Source organism: Etheostoma cragini, chromosome 11 (genome assembly GCF_013103735.1).
Source record: "Etheostoma cragini isolate CJK2018 chromosome 11, CSU_Ecrag_1.0, whole genome shotgun sequence".
Classification (NCBI taxonomy): Eukaryota; Metazoa; Chordata; class Actinopteri; order Perciformes; family Percidae; genus Etheostoma; species Etheostoma cragini.
In genome coordinates, this window is record NC_048417.1 from 18,378,438 (window position 1) to 18,398,514 (window position 20,077).

General features: G+C 41.4%; 2 protein-coding genes across 6 annotated transcripts in view; one reads left to right on the plus strand and one right to left on the minus strand.

Moving 5' to 3' along the window:
- Positions 1-263: 263 nt before the first annotated feature.
- znf148 (zinc finger protein 148) lies at positions 264-7,519 on the minus strand. 4 transcript variants are annotated; one of them, XM_034884684.1, is made up of 7 exons: positions 7,396-7,519; positions 4,909-5,219; positions 3,809-3,934; positions 3,553-3,676; positions 3,302-3,385; positions 3,081-3,199; positions 264-2,789 (listed from the first exon to the last, which is right to left on the minus strand). In XM_034884684.1, exons 2-7 carry the CDS (start codon positions 5,194-5,196, stop codon positions 1,152-1,154), a joined length of 2,379 nt encoding a protein of 792 aa, XP_034740575.1. In that variant the 5' UTR covers positions 5,197-5,219; positions 7,396-7,519; the 3' UTR covers positions 264-1,151. The 4 variants fall into 4 exon arrangements, with proteins under 4 accessions (XP_034740575.1, XP_034740573.1, XP_034740576.1 ...); XM_034884682.1 differs by having other exon boundaries at positions 4,849-5,219; XM_034884683.1 differs by lacking the exon at positions 7,396-7,519 and adding an exon at positions 6,357-6,464 and having other exon boundaries at positions 1,152-2,789; positions 4,849-5,219.
- A 4,858-nt stretch (positions 7,520-12,377) lies between these two features.
- LOC117952401 (dehydrogenase/reductase SDR family member on chromosome X-like) overlaps positions 12,378-20,077 on the plus strand; it is a 35,006-nt gene continuing 27,306 nt past the window's right edge. Inside the window, exon 1 of one of the 2 annotated variants that reach the window (XM_034884686.1) lies at positions 12,378-13,020. The gene's annotated coding sequence lies outside the window, so the exon portion shown is untranslated. The remainder of the gene's footprint in view (positions 13,021-20,077) is intronic. The other variant, XM_034884687.1, reaches the window with a different exon arrangement.

A 20,077-nucleotide genomic window follows, 5' to 3' on the forward strand; every position in this document is an offset into this window, starting at 1 on the left:
AGAAAACTGCAGCTCCAAGAGCTACATTACAAGTTACAAAAGCAACAAGCATCACCTGTAATTTCAAATAACCCTAATCTGAAAGTACATACTACATTCCCTGTAGTGGAAAAGTGTGCAAATTGTGCAAAGGTTAAGCACAATCTTCTTTAAGTAATTTCATTACAACTCACTTTTACTCACTGCTGAAGGAAAAATAAAAATGACCTGGCAACCATTAAATGAATGCAGCTTTTTGATTCCTAAATCTTTTTTTAAACCGGAGGACGGGGGCGAGCGGGTGGGGTTATTACACTGCCTAATCTGCACTAGTCACAAACATCTGTGCCAAGAAATTTAGGCACAAAGGGAATAAAATGAAGAATGAATTCACTTTCTTTGAATGAGAACTATAATTTCTTCTTTTTGACCATCACACCAACCAAACTAGCCCCAAGCTGTAAATGGAAAATACACTAGATTCCATGAGAAGAATACAATCAGTTACATCTTTCCTGTAAAGCATTCATTACACATCATGTGGACACACCCGTCTCAGGTGACAGTAAAGTGACTTCCTTATAAAGTGAAGAATCAGTTCTAATCATGGTGTCAGTAGACAATTTACCCAAAGTTACACAGCTGGAATAACAAGGTTCTAGGAGTGGACTTAAATATGAACAGATAAACAGCAAGGGGATGAATCTACAGTAAGAGCAAGGTGTATATAAATAGGGCCTATGTTTTAGTAACTGAAAATATTGCATTAAGCAGCAATAGTGACTTGATCATTTTTTGTGCAAGGCAAAGTGATTGACAAAACAATAAAAGTTGGTGGTAATGGCATGAGGAAATATTTTCCTCTATTTCTAGCATTTCACTTTGGTCGCCTAATCTCTCAATGTACATTCTAGAGCAAGAAATATACCCATGCGCAATTACAATGATTTTTTTCTTTTAAAAAGGGGAAATGCTAATTATGATTTATCAATTTACATTATTTCCATTCTAGGAGGTTGCACCTAACAAAAATAAAATAATAATATGTTTTGAAACAAAATGCTAAGAGAAAGAGCACATGGCTGCAGTGGGACTTGTTTTGGCAAAACAAGTGACATAAAATAAAGTGCCTCTGAAATTATGAACAGAAAATTAATTCTCGACCCATCCGTTCAGCCAAAAGTTTCACTGGATGTAACATCAGGGGAGGAGTTCAGTTGAGACCTGGTCTCAGTGACTCTGACTAAGGGGAACTCTGAGAAGTCTGTGCTGTGTCCTCGAAGACTTAATTGTCCATTGGCAACAGTAAACTGTGAGGAGGACCCAGATCTTGAAGTCTGGAAATGAGTTTTGAAGTTCTGATCGAAGGAGCTAATTTGAAAGGTCTGCAGTATGCCTTGTGAAGTGTCTGTCTTTTTGGAGGGTGAGACCTGCTCCAGAAAGTCCTCCTCAGCTGGGGACACGGCCGAGGGAGGGGTGGTCTCATCACCTGAAAATGAAAATGAGTGCTGGGAGTCCCCGACCAGTAATCCAAAGTGAGGTTTCTCTAAAGTGGACCTTAGCGGAGAGCTCATCCCTGATTTGAACCTGCTGGGGGAAGGGAACGGTTTCTCGGTGGAGAACAGAGGTTGTCCAGCTAAGGTTGGGTTTTCGGAGACCAAGCTGAGGCTCTGGCTGGTCAGGTAGCTGTCGTTCTGGCTGGTCCTCTCCAGTGCTTGCTGGAGAAACTTGGAGTATTCCTGTAAGAGGCTGACCTTCTCAGTAGCTGGCTGAGCCTGGGCGGAAGAAGCTCCGAGGCTCTCCACAGGGCTGCTGTCTGAAACGTCAGAGGAATTAATGGATATGCTTGATGTCACCTCTGTGTCAGCCACGCTGAAGGAAATGTCTGATTGCCCATTGGCTTTGTTGGAGTAATGGTCCAACAGCGTCTGAAGAACCTCATCTGGCAACACACTCTTGTCCTGTGTGGCTTTGATATCTGTGTTGATGGGCTGGGGCTCCAGAATGGTGGCAGGGACAGTCTCCTCAATCACGGCTGACACCACGGTTTGCGTAACAGGCGGCTGAGAAGAAATGCTGCTTGTGTTCAGACCGTAATCCCGACTGTTGTTGGCCATTGCAGCCTGAAGATAACGTTTCTTTTTGAGAAACTGCATGGCATCGTCGTAGTTTGTGCTGCCGGCTGCTGGCTTTGTTGGTCCTCCTTGAAGAGTTTCAACGGACTCGAGATCCGTGTTGCTTTCCACTTCTAAAAGGCCTTGCTTGTCTACAATTTCAAAGGTGTACTGTGTGACCTTGGTATTTTCTTCAAAGGAAGACAAAGTGGACAGGCAGGGAGGAGTTTGTCCACTGGACTGTTTAAGACTCCTCTTTGGGACTTTCTTTAGGACAAGTTTAGGAGGAGTTGTGTCTTCTGTTGACACTTCTCCCTCTTGGTGTTGGCTAGCCGTTTCTTCAGGAAGTTCCACAGAGTAGTCTGCAATCCCATACTCATGCTTGACTTTGGAGGACACAGCAAAGAGAGGTAGACCTTCAATTTTATTCTGTCTCTGCTCCTCCTTCTCTTCTGTTTCGACAACAGCGACAGTGTACCCATCTGTCTGGGCAGCAGTGGAAGCACCTGAACGCTTGTCTGTACACTTTTGCCGCTTTTTCTTGGGCAGTGAACACTCTTTGGCAAGAAAGGGGAGGCCCAACGAATCTGGTTCATGCAAAGGCCCAACTCTACCAGCTGCCTTGTTGGTCTTCCTGTCTCTGTTCTCGTGACACATCCGTCTGTGCTTTAAAACCCGGTCTGTTCTGGAGAAGTACTGTGCATGGAAGACAAAATAAGTATATTTTAATGTAGTGAACAGCCTTAGGTGAGGCGATACAGACAATTTCATTGTTGTGTCTTTATTATTCTTTGCCACTTATTTGAATACTGGGTTAAACTATACAGAGACTTTGGTTGGCATTTTCATCAGTTCACACTGTGCGTTCAGTTTTCATTCTGCAGTTTGGCACATATGCAAACCAAACAGATTTGATGCAGTTTTTAATACCTAATTTGATTGTTGTTTTCATGTGCACTACTTTACTAGCAAATAATAACAGCTCACCTGGTGACAGTAGTCACATTGGTAAGGCTTCTCTCCACTGTGAGTCCTCTTGTGTCTCTCCATGTGGTATTTCTGGATAAACCTCATCCCACACTCATCACAGCGAAAAGGCTTCTCACCTACACAAAGAGACAAACAAGGAAAAAAAGAAAAAGACTCAAGACTAAAATAAAGCTAAATAAGAACCTAGTGCATACGGATTACATTCATTCTTTACTCACCAGTGTGGATCTTTTCATGTCTCTGGAGAAGATATTTTTGAATGAAGCGCATATCACACTGGCTGCACTGAAATGGCTTCTCACCTGGAGTTTAAATAATAAACAGTGTACAAAAAGATACTGTATTACATATCAAATTACAGGCAATTTATTCATTTAACATTGCCCTTCTTTTCATCCGGTAGTAAACCAATTTCAAAGCAAGAAATTAATATAATGGTCTTTTTAAAACGTGAATGGGTAATTCATACCAGTGTGAATGAAGACATGCCTCTGCAGATGGTAGTTGGTTCTGAATGCAGCATTACAGTGAACACAGACATGACACTTGGGGTTTTGTATGCCCAATGATTCGTCATCATTGATGTTGAGAATCTACAAAAGCAAAGGGAACAAATACATATTACTATTTAATTCCCTCTTCAGTAACTGTGGAAAACTCTCACACACACATGCAGGTCAGGCCATTAAAAAAGTAAATTTCGGAGAAAAAAAAAAGATTTGCACCTTTGCTGGTGAACGCTGCTTCCTTTTTTTCTTCTTGGGACATACCATCAGGTCCTTAACTCCTTTTTTGTCCTTTTTTATCTGGTCCGGCGTCTCAGTCAGCTTCAGTTCCTGCTTGATGCTCAACTGTAAAAGTAGGACCATAGAAAGGAAAGCCATTTAACAGGACACATAAACTACTTTAAAGCCCGCCCACTCATCCAGCTGCTTATCAGGGTCAGGCAGGTGCAAAAGCCCAGGCAGAGGATAATCAACCAATGTGAGGTGAACTCACTAGCAGATTCTCCTTCACAATTTAAGAGGCCAGTTAATGTAGTTCAAGCATCCTCTGAGGATTACCTCCTACTGAGGCATAATACAGCAAAGAGAAACCTATATAACCCAGGACATTCTGAAAAATCACATCTTCCAGCTGGCCTGGAAACATCCGCAGATCTCCCATATTACGTTAGCAAATGATTTGGTGAGTACAATGCTTTTCTTACAGACAGAAACAATGGGCAAAACAATGGACATAACATCCAAGTTAGAAGAAACAGGAATTAAGCATGCCCTAAGCCTGATTCCGTGGATCTGTTTAAGTCATCCTCAATGTTCACACTTACAAAAATAGTCTTTTCAATTCACATGTGCTATATCTTCATTCCTTTTTAATGCAAAAGATTATAAAGCACAAACATTTCAGCTAATGTCTTTATCTCTGAAGGTTTTGACTTTTTTGTCAAAGTGAAAACCGGGTACACAAGGGGGAGGGGGGTGATCCCTCATAATATATTATCCTTAATTTAAGGTTATTTCCATTGATTTTCTGTGGGGTTACAGGCTTTCTACTTGTTATATTTGTGTCACATGGTTTATATCACTATTTTTAAAATGTTTAACAAAATGTAATCACTGTGGTGGTTTACATATATGTATCATAACAAACACTGTATAGGATGACATAAAAGGAGGACTATCTATAATGACATGGAAACCATAGTATCCACACAAATAGTCTTATCAAAACATCAACTACTTCTTAACTGAGATTAACTCACTGGCATATGAAGCAAGCAAGGCAACTTATTGGTGAGTTTTAGGGGGAAATGCACGCCCACCTCGCCTCCCTCCTCTTCCCCTCTACCGTTCTTTGTCATCTCCTCCTGCATCATAAGCTGCTCGGGAGGGACCAGGTCATGAGTAACCAGCGAGCTTCCAGTCAGGTCCTCATCTTCATCTTTATCGTCGTCTTCCTCAGCCAACAGAGGGTGGTTTGCCAGTGATCGCTCCCCCAATGTCATCACCACCAGTCCTCCTCCGGTGCCCAGCCCGACTCTGCCTCCTCCATCTAGTCCTCGAGTGCTGCACTTCTGCAGGATACCCTCCAACTTGTCCTCAGTGTTCATCTTACATAGAGTAGTTCTTGAGTCTGTAAAAAGTAACAAATAGATAGATGAATGGACACGTTTGGCGAGCTAAATAGCAAACATACATCCATTAAGAGGAGGATGTGAAATTACACATAACAAAAACAACAACAAAGATAAAAAGTCCAAAACATTTCCAATGTGGTTGTATAGCAACAACAAAAAAATAAGAATATAGCAAAGTTGCAGGAGTCCAAGTGACTAAGATTACCTAGGGTTCTAAATTTACACTTCCAAGTTACCCATATTCCCATAGTTTACCTTTTCAAAACTGGGATGGTTACTTATTTTATAGTGGGAAAGTAACTTTTTTTTTTTTTTTTCTTCTCCTCAAATTCCTGGCACCATGTTGGCACTGAACCCCTGCAAGTAGAAGTCAACAACACTGGCTCCAAGTTTCCCTCAACCCTATAAAGGTGGTCTCAGTGGCTCTTTTGCTATGGATATGATTTAGATTATAGTTCCAGTAGGTTTAATTAACTAGCTAGTTGAATATATAGGATTGTACCTCTAAGAATATGATTTACAACCTTACAAAACATTAAGACGTCTGATCCCACTCAGTCCCACAGCTATTGCACGTACAATGCCTTCTCCCAGTACTGTGTCAACTTTTGCAACTGGGTCAGCTGTTCTAACTGTGATCGTATCCTACAAAATGCACTTTACAGTGTAAAGTGATTGCAAGAACCATGAAAAAGTTCTGAAAGATACGATTGACAATGTATTGGAGTGATGTTCTGCTTTTAGAAGTTTATTCCATTTTACTCATAAGCCAAGCACGTTTTTTTTCAAATACGAATACATATCAGTCTACGTTGACAACTTGATATGTCCGGAACCGAAATGGTCAGAAAACCAGCAGTGCATTTCAAGCTGCAGCATTAACTACACTTGTGTTTCCCTTACTTGGCGTTAACGTTACACTTCAACAAGACCGAACTAGCTAGCTAGCTAGTTAACTAACAATCACTTGGTATTAAAACGGTAACGTTAACGCTAGCTAACGTAGCATTTGTCGACCGTTTGATAACAGTTTTGGCAAAGTAGCTAATATAGACTGACACTAGCAGAAAAGTATTGGTCACGACTTAAGCACACACCAACACCCACTTATTTCCAAATGTAAACACACTCACTGTGTCACTTAGGTTAAGTGGGTTAAGTATCTTGCTAGCCAGCGAGCTAGCCGCGCTTGTCAAGGCTGCTCCATCACATTTATAACAAGTGCTGGAGAGGTGCAGGAAAAGAGAAGAGTGTGCCTTCACAATTAAAGCTTTTTCACCACGTTACATACACATGAGCACACTGGCTAGGATGACAAACCGAATAGACAATACATTGTAACTATTAAAAGAATTGTTCATACAAACATACGAATGCTGCCTCTATAACTGTGCCACAAACAATAGTAACCATTTACAATATAGACCACTCTCATTGGCAATAGTTTTGGGTTACTTTTAGGTTAATTTGATACAATTACGAATATTTTTTTCTCGAAACAACGATATAGTCCTTATGTTTGTGAAGGTGCTTAAGTCATCCAGGTCATTGTAATTCTCTGCGATAAGCAAAGGCAAGTAGAAAATTCTTGAAGATGTCTCGCCTCTCAGTGGGGAGTTCCAGACTCCCATGGGACTCATTAATCCTCATGTGACTAACGACCCATAGGTGACAAACCAACAGAGGTTAAATACCCGGCACTCACTAGTCAGTCAGACGTGAAGAAGCCTTTTGGATGAGGCGAAACAAGTGCACCACTAGATGCTTTACTTTGAAGGCTGTGATCGGAAGCTCTATTTCCCTTGTACCGACTTGAAAAGCATCTAAGGCCTGTTTGAAGCTAGTTAGCTAGCTGCTAGCAATCGCTGCAAACATTGGTCTGTAATGCTTTAAAGACACCACATCCTCATAGCATTAGACGTGCAGTATTTTACAATACATCTTAGCTCACATCAAAGGATATACATGGCACAAAACACAACTTTCGTTTGTACATTTCACCAAACTTGTCAGCAGGGCTTGTTCGCTTTGGCGCTATCGCCTCAAGCTTCCTAAGCCACTCTGCTCAATAGGCCCCAATGTTATTGCCTGCTAGTAATGCTAACTGAGACAAATAACATAGGTCTTAGCGCTGAAGTTATATGTCAGCTAAGCTGCAGTGTTTCATCTTACCTGCTGTGCGTCTAAAACCGGTTAGCTGTCATGATTGTTATGCAAGCCTACAGTGTAACGATGGTGTGCCGAATAATCAAGTACACCATCACATTTCAAGACTTTAAAAAAAATCTATTTGTCGCCATCTAGTGGTTAACATTGGTTAGGACAATGGGGCCCGGATCACTATTGATAATAATGTTACCACATGCTTCAGTTTGACAACTTCTATAAAATACATTTAATAATAGTGTCTTAATTTGATTTTTTTAAATATCCGATTTTATGTTGATTTTTGAAATAGGTCTAGGCTAAGATGTAGACATTAGGTTATCAACGCATGGTTAAGCGGAGATAATTAATTCTATTAATAGCCTGTGTGGCTACATATCATTTGTGGTCATCTGATAGAATCCATGCCTTAATTACAGTGCCCATGTTATGAAAAAACAATTTTTCTGGGATTTGTGGTGTTCTTTTGTGTCTCTGGTGCTTCCACACGCATATGAACTTGGAAAAAATCTAGCCATGCTATTTTGAGTGAGATACAGGTTTCTGATTGTCCTCTGCCTTCAGTCTCTGGGTGAGCTGTTCAAAATCTGCAAATGGCAAACAATGGCAAAACACTGCTACAACACACTAGTTCACCATGACTAGTTCACCATTCAGTACAGGGCACTGGTGGGTGACTTTGTGGAGTGGTCTGGTAAGAACTGCCTGCTGCTGAACGTTGATAAGACTAGAGAGATGGTGATCGACTTCAGGAGGAAGGGAACGGCTTCGCAGCCCCTTCGCATCCTGGGAATGGACGTGGATATGGTGGAGGATTACAGATACCTGGGTGTTAACATCCACAGCAGGCTGAACTGGAGGATCAACAGCACTGCTGTTTACAAGAAGGGGATGAGCAGACTCTATTTCCTGAGGAAGCTAACGATCCTTCAACGTCTGCAGCAGGATGTTGGAGATGTTCTACCAGTCGGTTGTGGCCAGCGCTCTGTTCTCCTCCGCCATCTGCTGGGGCAGCAGCATCGGAGCCAGCGACACAAACAGACTGAACAAACTGATCAGGAAGGCTGGCTCCGTGATCGGCTGCAAACAGGAGACATTTGAAGCTGTGGTGGAGAGGAGGTCACTGAACAAACTGTTATCTATCATGGATAACCCCGACCACCCTCTCCACCCCACACTGGTCCAACAGAGGAGCACCTTCTCTAAGAGGCTCAGACAGTACAAATGCCGCACGGACCGCTACAGGAAATCATTCAAACCACAAGCAATAAAACTCTTCAACACGTCATCCCTGGGTGCTAGATGAGACTCTGAGACACCACAATATTGCGATAAGGGCAACCGGCCCGATTGGTTCATTCACATTTTAGCCAACTTAAACAGTTGAACATTTAGTTTTTCCCATCTTGTATATATTTAAACATTTGTATTTATATTCTTATATTTTATTTTTATATTTTTTTATTATTATTATTATTTCATGTATATTGTATGTATGTATATTTTGTGTGCTGCTGTAACACTGTAATTTCCCATTTTTTGGGATCAATAAATATCTATCTATCTTTCTATCTATCTATCTATCTAACCTACAAAAGAACTACTTCGATTTCTCTGTTTTGCAGGTATTCCACAAGTGTGCCATCGTTTTGGAAGAAGTCTTCCAGCTAATCCTGCCTTGTACTGACCAAAGTTGTAAAAAGTCATCTAGCTGATGTGACCTTACCTAGCTACTGCACATGTTCAACTCCCAACAAAGACAGTATAGAAGTGAGGTGTCTCACTCTGTAGCTAAAACAGGTGAGTTGTCTTACTCTGTTGTTAAAACAGAGACCAAAAGACAGGGTGAAAACAAGATCTGCAGTACAACAAAAATATTTTTTTTTAATTTTTTAATTGAAACCATGTAATCCTATTCTGGTGCAACCTCAAAATACAATTATGAACCTGAAAATGAGCATAATATGGCGCTTAAGCACAACCCTAATAGATTAGAGGAGACTATATGAAACTTCAGTTTCATTCAGTCTATGGTTATGGGGTGTTTGAATTTCTGGATAGTTAAACAACAAGAAAACCCCCCACAGATTTTTGTAATTACTGGGTGATAGTGATCATGTAGCAACAGGCCCAGGCTCATGGGCAGTGGATGAGGTGGAGGATTGGGTGAGCTAATGTGTGAGCCAGCCCAATAAACTTCAAAAGATGATAAAAGTCTGGGGTTAGTCTTCACTGTCTTCAGTGTATGTGAAATTGTCAGTGCTCATTGTAATAATGTTTCAATTACATTTCAATCTGAATACATACACTTTACTAAATGCATGTTTAAACCACAGTAGTCATTATGTTATTAGCCAGTCTCTTAATTTTGACATCTGAAAGACACCAACAACTCTGAACTTCACAGATGAAGTGCAGTTCATCTATGGTGTTCTTTTTACAGAGGTAGGCCAACCACGTATTTATGTGTGTTGCTGCTTCAGCAATTTCAAGCCTATATAAACATTATGCATACTTGTGCATAATGGCTTCCTTATCTGTATGGGTATACTGGTATATTTTGAAACAATATTGTTTACAAAATCATCTTTTTGTTCTGGTAGGCTACCGTATATGGCCTGGTAATGTTGCAAAATGTATCTTTGCAGGAGGCTGAGCAGGTCTTCTCTGGGACAATTCATCATCACAGGTAATTCACAGGTTTCTTTTACACAATGTCATGAAATCTATTCAAACTATTTACTAATATTTCTAAATACAATAATTGAAAAGTAGTAAAGAATGCATATTTTGTAAGTGGCACCAATATGTTTAATAACCCAGCAGTGATTATGTTGTCCACTTACAATAATCAGTGAATTTCTGAGGAATTCTGCAACTTTATGGGGAAACAAATGTCAAAAGGAAGGCAGACCACTCAGTTAAAATGGGGGGCTGTTACCTGCTTCATGTGGGTTCCACTATTATAATAATATAGTGTTAGGAAAAGTCTAACATTAATGGTTCTCTAAGCAACGTCCCTCGTGTTTTAAGCCACATTTGTTGTCACATACAGCAAACATCTCCTCACTATCAGCGAGCTGCTAGTCCCCAGAACACACTGTAAAAAACTCTGTAGACAGCTCAGGGTCTACAAACAGTAAAAACAAACTGTGCCCACCTGCACCACGAAGCATACACAGACAGTGTTCCAGTGTACAGAAAGGAGAGGAAGGGGGCGGGATGAGGAGGAGGGAGGGGCAAGCTTGTCTTGTTTTAAACATTAACAAAAAGTAATGTCACCCAACATCGCTTAGAACATCTTTAATAAAACGTAATTTCTATTGTTTTCTTACATCTCTCTCTCTCTCTCTCTCTCTCTCTCTCTCTCTCTCTCTCTCTCTCTCTCTCTCTCTCTCTCTCGCAGGAATTGTTGTGTCTGTTGAATGTTATGTTATACAAACAACAGGGTTATGTGGAAATGCCAAATTAAAAACGTTTTTGACATATTTGATTGCTTATTTTCTCTGTGGGGTGAGCATTGTAATGTTACTTTTTTCAATTTCAATTTATTTTGAAAAGAACATCTTTATTTTATCTGTTAGTATGCTAATTACAGAAACTGCCCAACATGCAAATCTTAGCAACCAAGTTAAATTGCAAGACATAAAGAAGTATCTGGATGGAAAAACCTTTTAAAACTTAATTTGGACAGAAAGCAGCTTTTAGGTAGAATAAAGTGATTAAGTAATTGTGGTCATCCAACTCGGTAGGTGGCATTGAAGTGATAAACTAGAATCCTGGAAGTTCAGTCCTGGAAACGCAACATCCGGTATGGTAGGTGGCGCTTTATTAAAAATAAAAACTTTTAACACTAGGGTATGGAAACTGTTTAACCTCCCTAAGGGCCGTGACACACCAACCCGATAATTGGCCGTTGGACAGTTTGGCGAGGTTGGTGACTGGAGTCTGTTCGGTGTGTTCAGTGCCGTTGTCTGTCCCAAGTGGTCCAGAGGGGCTGTCGGCCTTCGGCCTTCCTTTTGGCCGACCTGATTGGGGGAGTGCAAACCGGAAACAAGGCGCGTGACTAAAGTCTCTCAAAATCTGCCGAACATCTTTTAAACTGACCTTTGTCGATCTGAAATGAAGACAGAATCAGCGACTGCACAGCCTATGTCTTGCTTAAACTGCTTTCAGAAACAAGTTTTGGTGAGTAGCTGCCAGCTGCCAGTTTTTGTTTTGGGCGACAATACAGATTAGTCCTGCCTGTTGTTATGGAGACGTATTACGTTTGGTGTGTTCCAAGACAAAATGGCGCGTCAATGAAAAAAAAAGGGTGGCACGCCAGCAAGATCTATGTCATTTTGTCACATTTGCGCGCGCACCCTTGGCTGCGGCTATACCGGACGCTTAAGTCTACATTACCCTTCGCCCCTGCCAAGGCTAACTTACAAAAGGGCAACTATAGGTTTGGTAAGCCTAGCCTATATGTTGGTCGAAGCAGATGCCCGTTCGATAAAAAACTTTAGCCTATCAAATTGTCACCTTGTCGGCGTTTTAGTCTGCATTAGGCCATTACCATGATTTGACAACAGTTTCCGACATTTGAAGACCATCTTTCATGGAATTATTGTTGGATCTTTTTTGAAAGGGTGCGTTAAGGCAAGTAGCAACCTTAAAGAATGAGCCTACATAGGCTATGTCTAAGTTAGCAATGAAGTGTGGATCAAGTGATCAAGTGTAAGAGGGCTTAATGTAAAAACCATCTGGATCCATCTATTAATCCTTCGACTGACAGCTTTGCCGCTAAAGGGATGTTGTGGGTCGTGATAAAATGATAGTCTGTTATGCAGTGCCATCACATAGGTTACACACACACACACACACACACACACACACACAAACACACACACACACGCGCAAACACACAAGCGCGCACACACACCCACACACACACTACTGTGAGGAATACTAATGAACCTGTTCGCCGTTAGGAAGCTCGGCGCACAACTTAGGACTTCTCCATCCTGAGTCTAGAGACTTCTCTGTTGGATTTATTCTAAACATCCACCTGCTAAATTTCATCGGGTTTTTGTAGTGCAATTTTCTTTGTACGAACTGCGGCTGTTATCATTCTGTCTCTTCTGATGTACGACAGGAAGCCAGAGAGAGTGGATTTGAATACAGACAGCCCACTCCTGGGCCGCTTCTAGCAAGGGAAACCCCCCACGCGTTGCGCGCCTGGATCGCCAGTAAAAATTCGCGTCGCGGAGTGCGTGTGCATGTGCGTCAGGCTCTAAATGTGTGTGTTTGTGCGCGGCAAAGCCCCGGGCTCCGTCCTCAACAGTTGCTACCGGAGCGACGGAGAGGAGAGGAGAGCGAGAGAGATAAGAGACTGAGGACAGACGGACGCGGAGCCCCACGTCGCTCTGCCTGGCTCTGCTCCTGACATGCAGTCGTTCATCTCTCCTGTGACCAAGGCCATCCTAGTAGCGCTCTTCATCTTCGCCATACTCCTCATCCTCTATGTGATCCTTTGGTACATTTGCAGAGACGTGGACTGCGACCACGGCATTTGAGGATTCCAAACGGGAATAACAGGAATTTCACAATGGGGCGCACAGCGGAGCCCGTAGAGCCCAGGGTCATCCCGTAAGTCTGCTGTCTTTTTTTGTCTTGTCTTTCTTGACATGTATGCGTGTTTCTATGTATCTATGGATGCATATTTGTGTGTATTAGTGTCTGTACACGCGCGCTTTCCTGTCGTGCGTAATGTTAAATGCGCTCTGGTTAGAAGGCAGGTGATGTCCGAGGTGCGTCTCCACCGGCACCCGGCATCCCGAACCCTAAATAAGCAGAGCCCCAAATTCCTTTACTTTCACTTGACAACGATTATTTCTCTTAGCCGGCTCATGTATGACAGACCCGGGATTGTAACTGACAGTGAATACTCAAAGGTGATACAATGTCATCAGGAGGATATCGAACTGGTAAAAAACGGAGAACGGTGCGGGCGCGCGTGTGCGGGCTCTCAATTAATGGAGCAAGAAGACCGCCAGTGACATTGCGGTAAACGGCGTGGGTCTCCCTTAAGGTCAAGAACAACAATGTTTACACGAGGTTGCCCCCCCCCCCCCCCCCCCCCCCCCCCCCCCCCCCCCCCCCCCCCCCCCCGCCTCCCCGAGCCCGCAGCATTAGTTCATGTTCAGTTCATCTTGGTCTCTGAGGATGCTTTCACATCGGTATTTTACATCAAACGAGATAACAGGATTATCTCTATTGGCTCCTGTGCTTTTTTTTCTTAATCTGTTTCGTGCCATGTTTTTGACTCCTTATCACGAATTCGCCGCTAATGCTTTTACGCATAGCGCATTTATATTCCCCATGACATGTCCAATTTTAGTTTAGGAAGATGCTCTTACGTTAGCTTGTACATACACACACACACACACACACACACACAGACACACACACATAGGCCTACACAGCATCTATCGGCCACGCTTAATGAAGGACTTCTCAATATTTCAGGCACGTTGGTCCCCAAATGCCTACATGCTGTCACATGGTCCGTAAAGCTATTATACATGTGAGATATGATATGATGCCAGTTTTCATCCTGGTCTCAAAACATTTTGTTTTAATTCACAGCCCCCCAGAACCAAGAAAAGCAACATATTGTACTCATTCTAAAGTAGATAATGTGAAGGACACACCAAGGACATGTTGCTTTTAAAAGGGTTTTTAGGACAGTTAAGCAGGAATATGAGGATGCCTACCAACACTCTTTTATCTATGACTTATTTGCACAAAAATGTTTGCTCATCTTTTTAGGTTCCTGTGACTCTATATAATATTTATCTTACACATCTTGATGTAACACGGCTTGCCTTTTTACTGGGGGAAAGGATTAGTCATTCCCCGATTGCTGAATGATATTCACTGACTGCAGCTAACAGTTTAGCAACCCTTTTATTTTTTTAACGCGCGTCTCTATTTTCCACCTTAAACACCCCTGAGGATTAAACAGCTGAGCATCTCCAATCACTCAACGAGAATGTGCAGGTTTAGGCTTAAAAGTTTTAAACCTTCTTATTTTGAACTATGGGCTAGTTAAAAATCCATAAGCAGCCTAAATGCTGGAGGCAGCGAGGATGGAACCAAGCCGCCTCCTAAACTGCTGTGTGTTTCTCCTGTGGAGAAAAGGAGATTGTCTGGTGGGATGGCAGAAGCCCTCTTTGAACAAACTACAAAATTCCTGTCAGCCATGAGTACACAACAACCACTCGGTATCACCCCTCAACACACACACTGCTTCAACTGTTGGTTTCTGTCTGTTTAAACTTGTGCCCCGGATTGGCTGTGATTGTGTCCGGCAGTGTGTGTTAAGGTGGAAAGAAAGTATAAAGGTGTATTGGTGTGTGTGTGTGCGTGTCAGTGTGGCAGGGGGTTAAACACTGTCATGCTCCAGAATGACGGATGGAAAAAAAAAGTGGAGCAGGGAAGGCTCAGAGGGACTCAGCATAGAGAGGTAGGTCTGTGTGTGTGTGTGTGTGTGTGTGTGTGTGTGTGTGTGTGTATGTGTGTGTGCATGTCTTTGCATGCATACATGAGCATTACTGAAATTCACTGAAATTTATTGAAAATATTTTCCTTAGTTAAATACATGTGTAAACTGTAATATTGCAGTGTAGCCTTCTAACCATGTAATGGCAGAGGTAATGGTTTATGTGTGACCTAAAACCTAATTAAACAATAATTCTAATAATTAAGGATTGTCAAAATGCAACAATGAATTTTACCTTAATTTTGTCCAACTTTCACTGCTGGAACAAGTAAATTTTGTTTTGGTTTTCTTATGTTATCTTTCTTGTCATAACTCATACGTGTGATACGGAGTGTATTCTACATATACAACATAGTAATATCAGCTGTGAAGCTGTGTGCGAGACAAGCAGGCCCAGACTGAAAAGTTTCTTTCAGAATGCTTGAATGTTACATTCAATACACATTGATAGATTCAAGTTCATTTGAGATTGGCGTTATGAAATATGTAGGGATAAAAATAAATTATTGAAGCCTGAGGCAGTTAAGAGGGCCTTTGTTATCATATTCTGGCCTCATAATGTTCATATACTGTATATAACAAAGTGTGTGTGTGTGTGTGTGTGTGTGTGTGTGTGTGTGTGTGTGTGTGTATATCTGTGTGTTGCCATCAGCTATTCGTTATCACCAATACTTTTTAATGGATGGACATGCAGCACTTGACCCCCATGCTGATAAAGTCCTATACTGCCTTCATAAATTTAGATGATCAGAGAGGTTTCCCATCATCAAACTATACATATGACTGTAAAGGTCAGGATTTTCTATTTGGGTTACTGAGATGTGGTGTTTCAGGACACAGAGCAGAAGCTGCTTCAACATCTGACGGTAAAACAACCCCACATTCAATCATGCTTTTCTTTTGCATATTTCCATTTTTGATATTATCTATATTGACATTGCTGTAGACCTCTATCATGACTCGGCCCATAATCAAATATACAATGACGTTTAGCTACTAAATAAATGACAATATTACACTTTTCGAACAACACTTCATCGATTTACAAAAAATTGGGAAATTTAACCCAAAAGTTGCAGTATTTACAATTAAAGTTTTTCCCCCTACATTAGCGATAATGTTTCTATGTATGTGAGCTCTTTTCTTGTTTGGAGTTTAGAAGTCAGGGTTAATAGTACTGGAGCTGGAGGGTAAGTGTCTTGCTCAAGGACACTCCAGTATGAGTGGATATTTCATGGTACAGGGACTTGAACATGGCTTGTTGAGTTAAATTATTGTCCCTCATACTGCATTGATCATGTACTATTCAAATAGTGTTAAATAATAGTTACATGTAAACAATGTTGAAATATTTATTGGACTAAAAAAAAAATGACATACAGTATATAAGACTGTTAAAATAATGTCACAAACATTACCAGTTATTATCTTATTTATGGTATTTATTTGATATTTGAAATGTTTGAAAGATATTTAAAACAAGTTTAAATATTGTGGAAAGTGAAGTAGGACAATAAATGAAGGATGGTAATGGAATGGAATGGAACTTATTTTTTTACACTTTTTCTCTCTCTCTGGAATGTGTTGTATTTTTTTGATTGTCTTAACCTGACTTATTCACTGCCATCAGCACTACGTGCCTTGGGCCTCCTGTTGCACATCCTCCTTGTCTCACTCCTCTCCTTTCCTACGAGCTCAGCTCTCTAATGCACTCCCATTAAGGCAGACAGATCCCCAAAACACTTAAAAAAGCCTTATATCCCCCAGCCTCCCTTTACCTAATCCTTATTCAAACATTAACCTTAACCTGAGGACCTGAGTCCTCAAATGACGCTTTAAAACAGTGAAGCTTGGTCAGGATGACCACAAAAAATGCCCTCATTCTAAAGGTCTAAAACTCAAATCGGCTCTCAGAAAGATTGAAGCACTGGAACACACACACACACACACACACACACACACACACACACACACACACACACACACACCTTAGAGCCATAAAAATAGATTGTGTGTGACTCAGCCGTTATGTAAAGTCCATCTCTGATAGGGCCGCCTGGGGCTGTTTATGTCAGTTTAGCTTGATGGCACAGAAGCTGAGGTGACACGTGTCCGCTGTGTCCAAGTTTCAATACACACTTACACACATTATACACACACACACACACACATACACTCACACTTTCCCCAGAATATGCGGGCAGGCCTCTCACTCACTCTTCCTTTCTTTTTTGTCGACATTCCCCCAGTGTGTGTCCCTTGATCGACAAAGATGTGATACAGTCACCGTAATGGACTCCCTCCAGCCCAAACAGCAGACATTATTAGCATTTCAGCGCAGGCTGGGAAGGAAACAGCACGTTAGACGTAAAACACAACCGCCATCCTTCTTGCCAGGTGGACAGTTCAATCAATATTGGCAAACATTAGCAAACCAGGACATGGCTCTAGAGCTGTGCTGATCCATTATTGCTGTTGTCTTTATTTAAAATGTGATCCTGTCTGTATCAGCCACTTCTCATAAAACAGATGTGTAATTATATATTTATCATCTGTACCGGTTTCCTATGGGGAAAGTGTAACTTGTATTAATGAGACTTTTTATCATCCTTCATTATGTTAACCCCCTTATTAAACTTAGTATGAAATTCATCGAGAAACACTACAGGATGTTTTTGAATTATTGGGAAGGCCTTAGTTTGAAAATGGTCACATTTAAATAGCTAAATCTAGCCAAAAGTGTTGTTTGCCAGCCGATTTGCCCACACTGGTCCTGCCCTCATGTGCTTTGATTTAAGGAGGATGAAGGTAATATTAATGGAGACTTTGTAATAAATGCTTTAATGATCTTACTGTCACACATACACCACACATATTCCGGGGCAGCATCCACTTCAGATTACATTTTCTCTGTCACATACCCAAAACAAAATGTGTGACTGTATTGGTGTGTTACACACAGTCACACACACACACACACACACACACACACACACACACACACACACACACACACACACACACCACCTTAAAGTCTCTCTGTGTGCACATAGATCTGAAGTAATGGAAAGAAAGTGAGAGAGCAAGAATGAGAGACTCCTCACAGTCCTTTCTCACTCACAACAGGTTTCAGACAGAAACAGAGGCACACACACTGACTCACAGACTGTTAAATTAAATGTGTTAAATATTGTGTGTATCTCTGTGTGTGTGTGTGTCTGTGTGTGTGTGTGAGAGTGTTGCATGGAATTAATGACAGACTTAATTGGTGCAAGCAAATATCCCTCCCACTGCTCCTCATTCTACATCTACTAATGGAAAGGCATCTACTCCCTGAAGACAGTAAGGAGAAACAATGTGATGAACTATTTGATAAACACACACACACACACACACACAACAACAACAACATGAAGAATTAATAGTACACAAAACTTGCATGTATAATTTCTGCATAAGAATTGCATCTACAGGCACATGGAAATAGATATTTCAAACTAAAAAGCATCCACAGACAATTGAACTAAACCATAAGGAATTTGGAACTATCTATAGCATTTAGGAAATGCCTTTGCCTCTGTTTGGATTTTAAACAAGGGACTATACATATGTAAAAGGACCCATGATTATGCACCTGCATGGTCTATTTCTTCCCTCAAATGTAACTCAAGTGTTGGAGTTGAGCCTGAAAATTGGAAACAAAAGCCGTACAGTTCAAGGAATAGTGTGTTCAAGTGGAAGGAAGTAACATATTGATGAGTTCTGTAAAGCTATGTGAAGCTCACAGTAAAATAACATTATGTGTAAAAGAAACCCTTAATGGGTTTTCAAGAAGTGCAGCTATTGTAACGGCTAAAGCAAACCCTCCGATTTATTTATCAGAACCTTGTAGGAGCACATCTTCACATACAAGCGATCTACACAAAATAATAAGTACAACTCTTGCATGCTTACTCCTGAGTTACTTTTACCCATTCACAAAAATGACAGTGACATTTATTATATTAGGGGTAGCCTTGTTTATATCCTTTGCGTTTCACTTCCGGGATTGCTCTGGTGCTGCTGAAAATTCCACCAGATGTATGTATTTTCCGTTTTCTCCCGCTTTCTTTGTGTTGGAATTTTAAATTCGGTTGATTTATGAGGACTAATGTTGACTGTTACTCAGATCTCTACATAGTAAATTGAGACCGCTAACTAGACTATCTGTCCAATTTAAGTTGTCTCTCGCACAACTATTTTGCAGTGGCTCTGAGTGGAGTTTAGCACCGCCCATGACGATTGTGATTGGTTTAAAGAAATGCCAATAAACCAGAGCACGTTTTCCTCCCGTCCACAAATGCTTTGTGGAGTAGCTAGACCCTCCTTCAGCTACCTGTGGAGGAGGTTTTGGCAAAGCAAGGCTACTTTGGGGACATTTGTGACTCTTTTTGTTGTGAATGCCTGTAAGTCAAAAAGAGAGACATGAGTCCCAGAACGGATGTGAATCCAGGATGTTGTTTCATGCTGTGTGAAGTTACCCACTGCAAACACATGCAGAAATATCAGGATTTACTTTCATGTTTACAAGCTGGCCTTTGGCTTGTCTCCCCATGGAAAGCCTGTGGCGGCTGCAGCTGAGGCGACACAACAATTACCAAATCTGTCTGCGCACAGTCCACTCCCTCATCTCACCCTCGGCTCCTACAGCGCACATCAGACCATTTGTGGAGAGGGGATTGCTCTCTGAATGGCCTCTCCTGAGGTTTCTTCTATTTTTTTCTCTTACTTTTGATCTTAGTGTTAATGTTTGTTTTTGGAGATTTCCCTTTCAAGACAGAAAAGCTTAGCATAGAGAACCGGGGCTGGGTTAGAAACCCATGCTGTTGTGAGCAAATATCGTCCTCTGAGACACTGCATGTACTGGCCTTTACAAACAATCTTGACTTCCTGTAAACAACAAGTGAAAGTCATCATCCTTGTTAGATGAAAAGATCAATACCACTCTCATGTCTGCAGACATGGCGAAAGTACTTACTGCCCGTACTCAAGTAGGGACCAGACAGATGTTACTAGAGAGCACGCTGAGAAACTTCAGTGGACATGGACAAAAGGCTCTTCATTCTTCATTCTTTATATGCCATTGCCTACATTTTAAATGGC

What these genes read in the sequence shown, in the direction of transcription:
- znf148 (XM_034884682.1), bottom strand. Translation starts at nt 5,196, where the DNA reads ATGAACACTGAGGACAAGTTGGAGGGTATCCTGCAGAAGTGCAGCACT. An exon ending in CTTGCTTGCTTCATATGCCA is followed by an intron (nt 3,935 to 4,848) that starts GTGAGTTAATCT and finishes CTACTTTTACAG; the next exon opens with TTGAGCATCAAGCAGGAACT. An exon ending in AATGTGACTACTGTCACCAG is followed by an intron (nt 2,790 to 3,080) that starts GTGAGCTGTTAT and finishes TTCCATGCACAG; the next exon opens with TACTTCTCCAGAACAGACCG.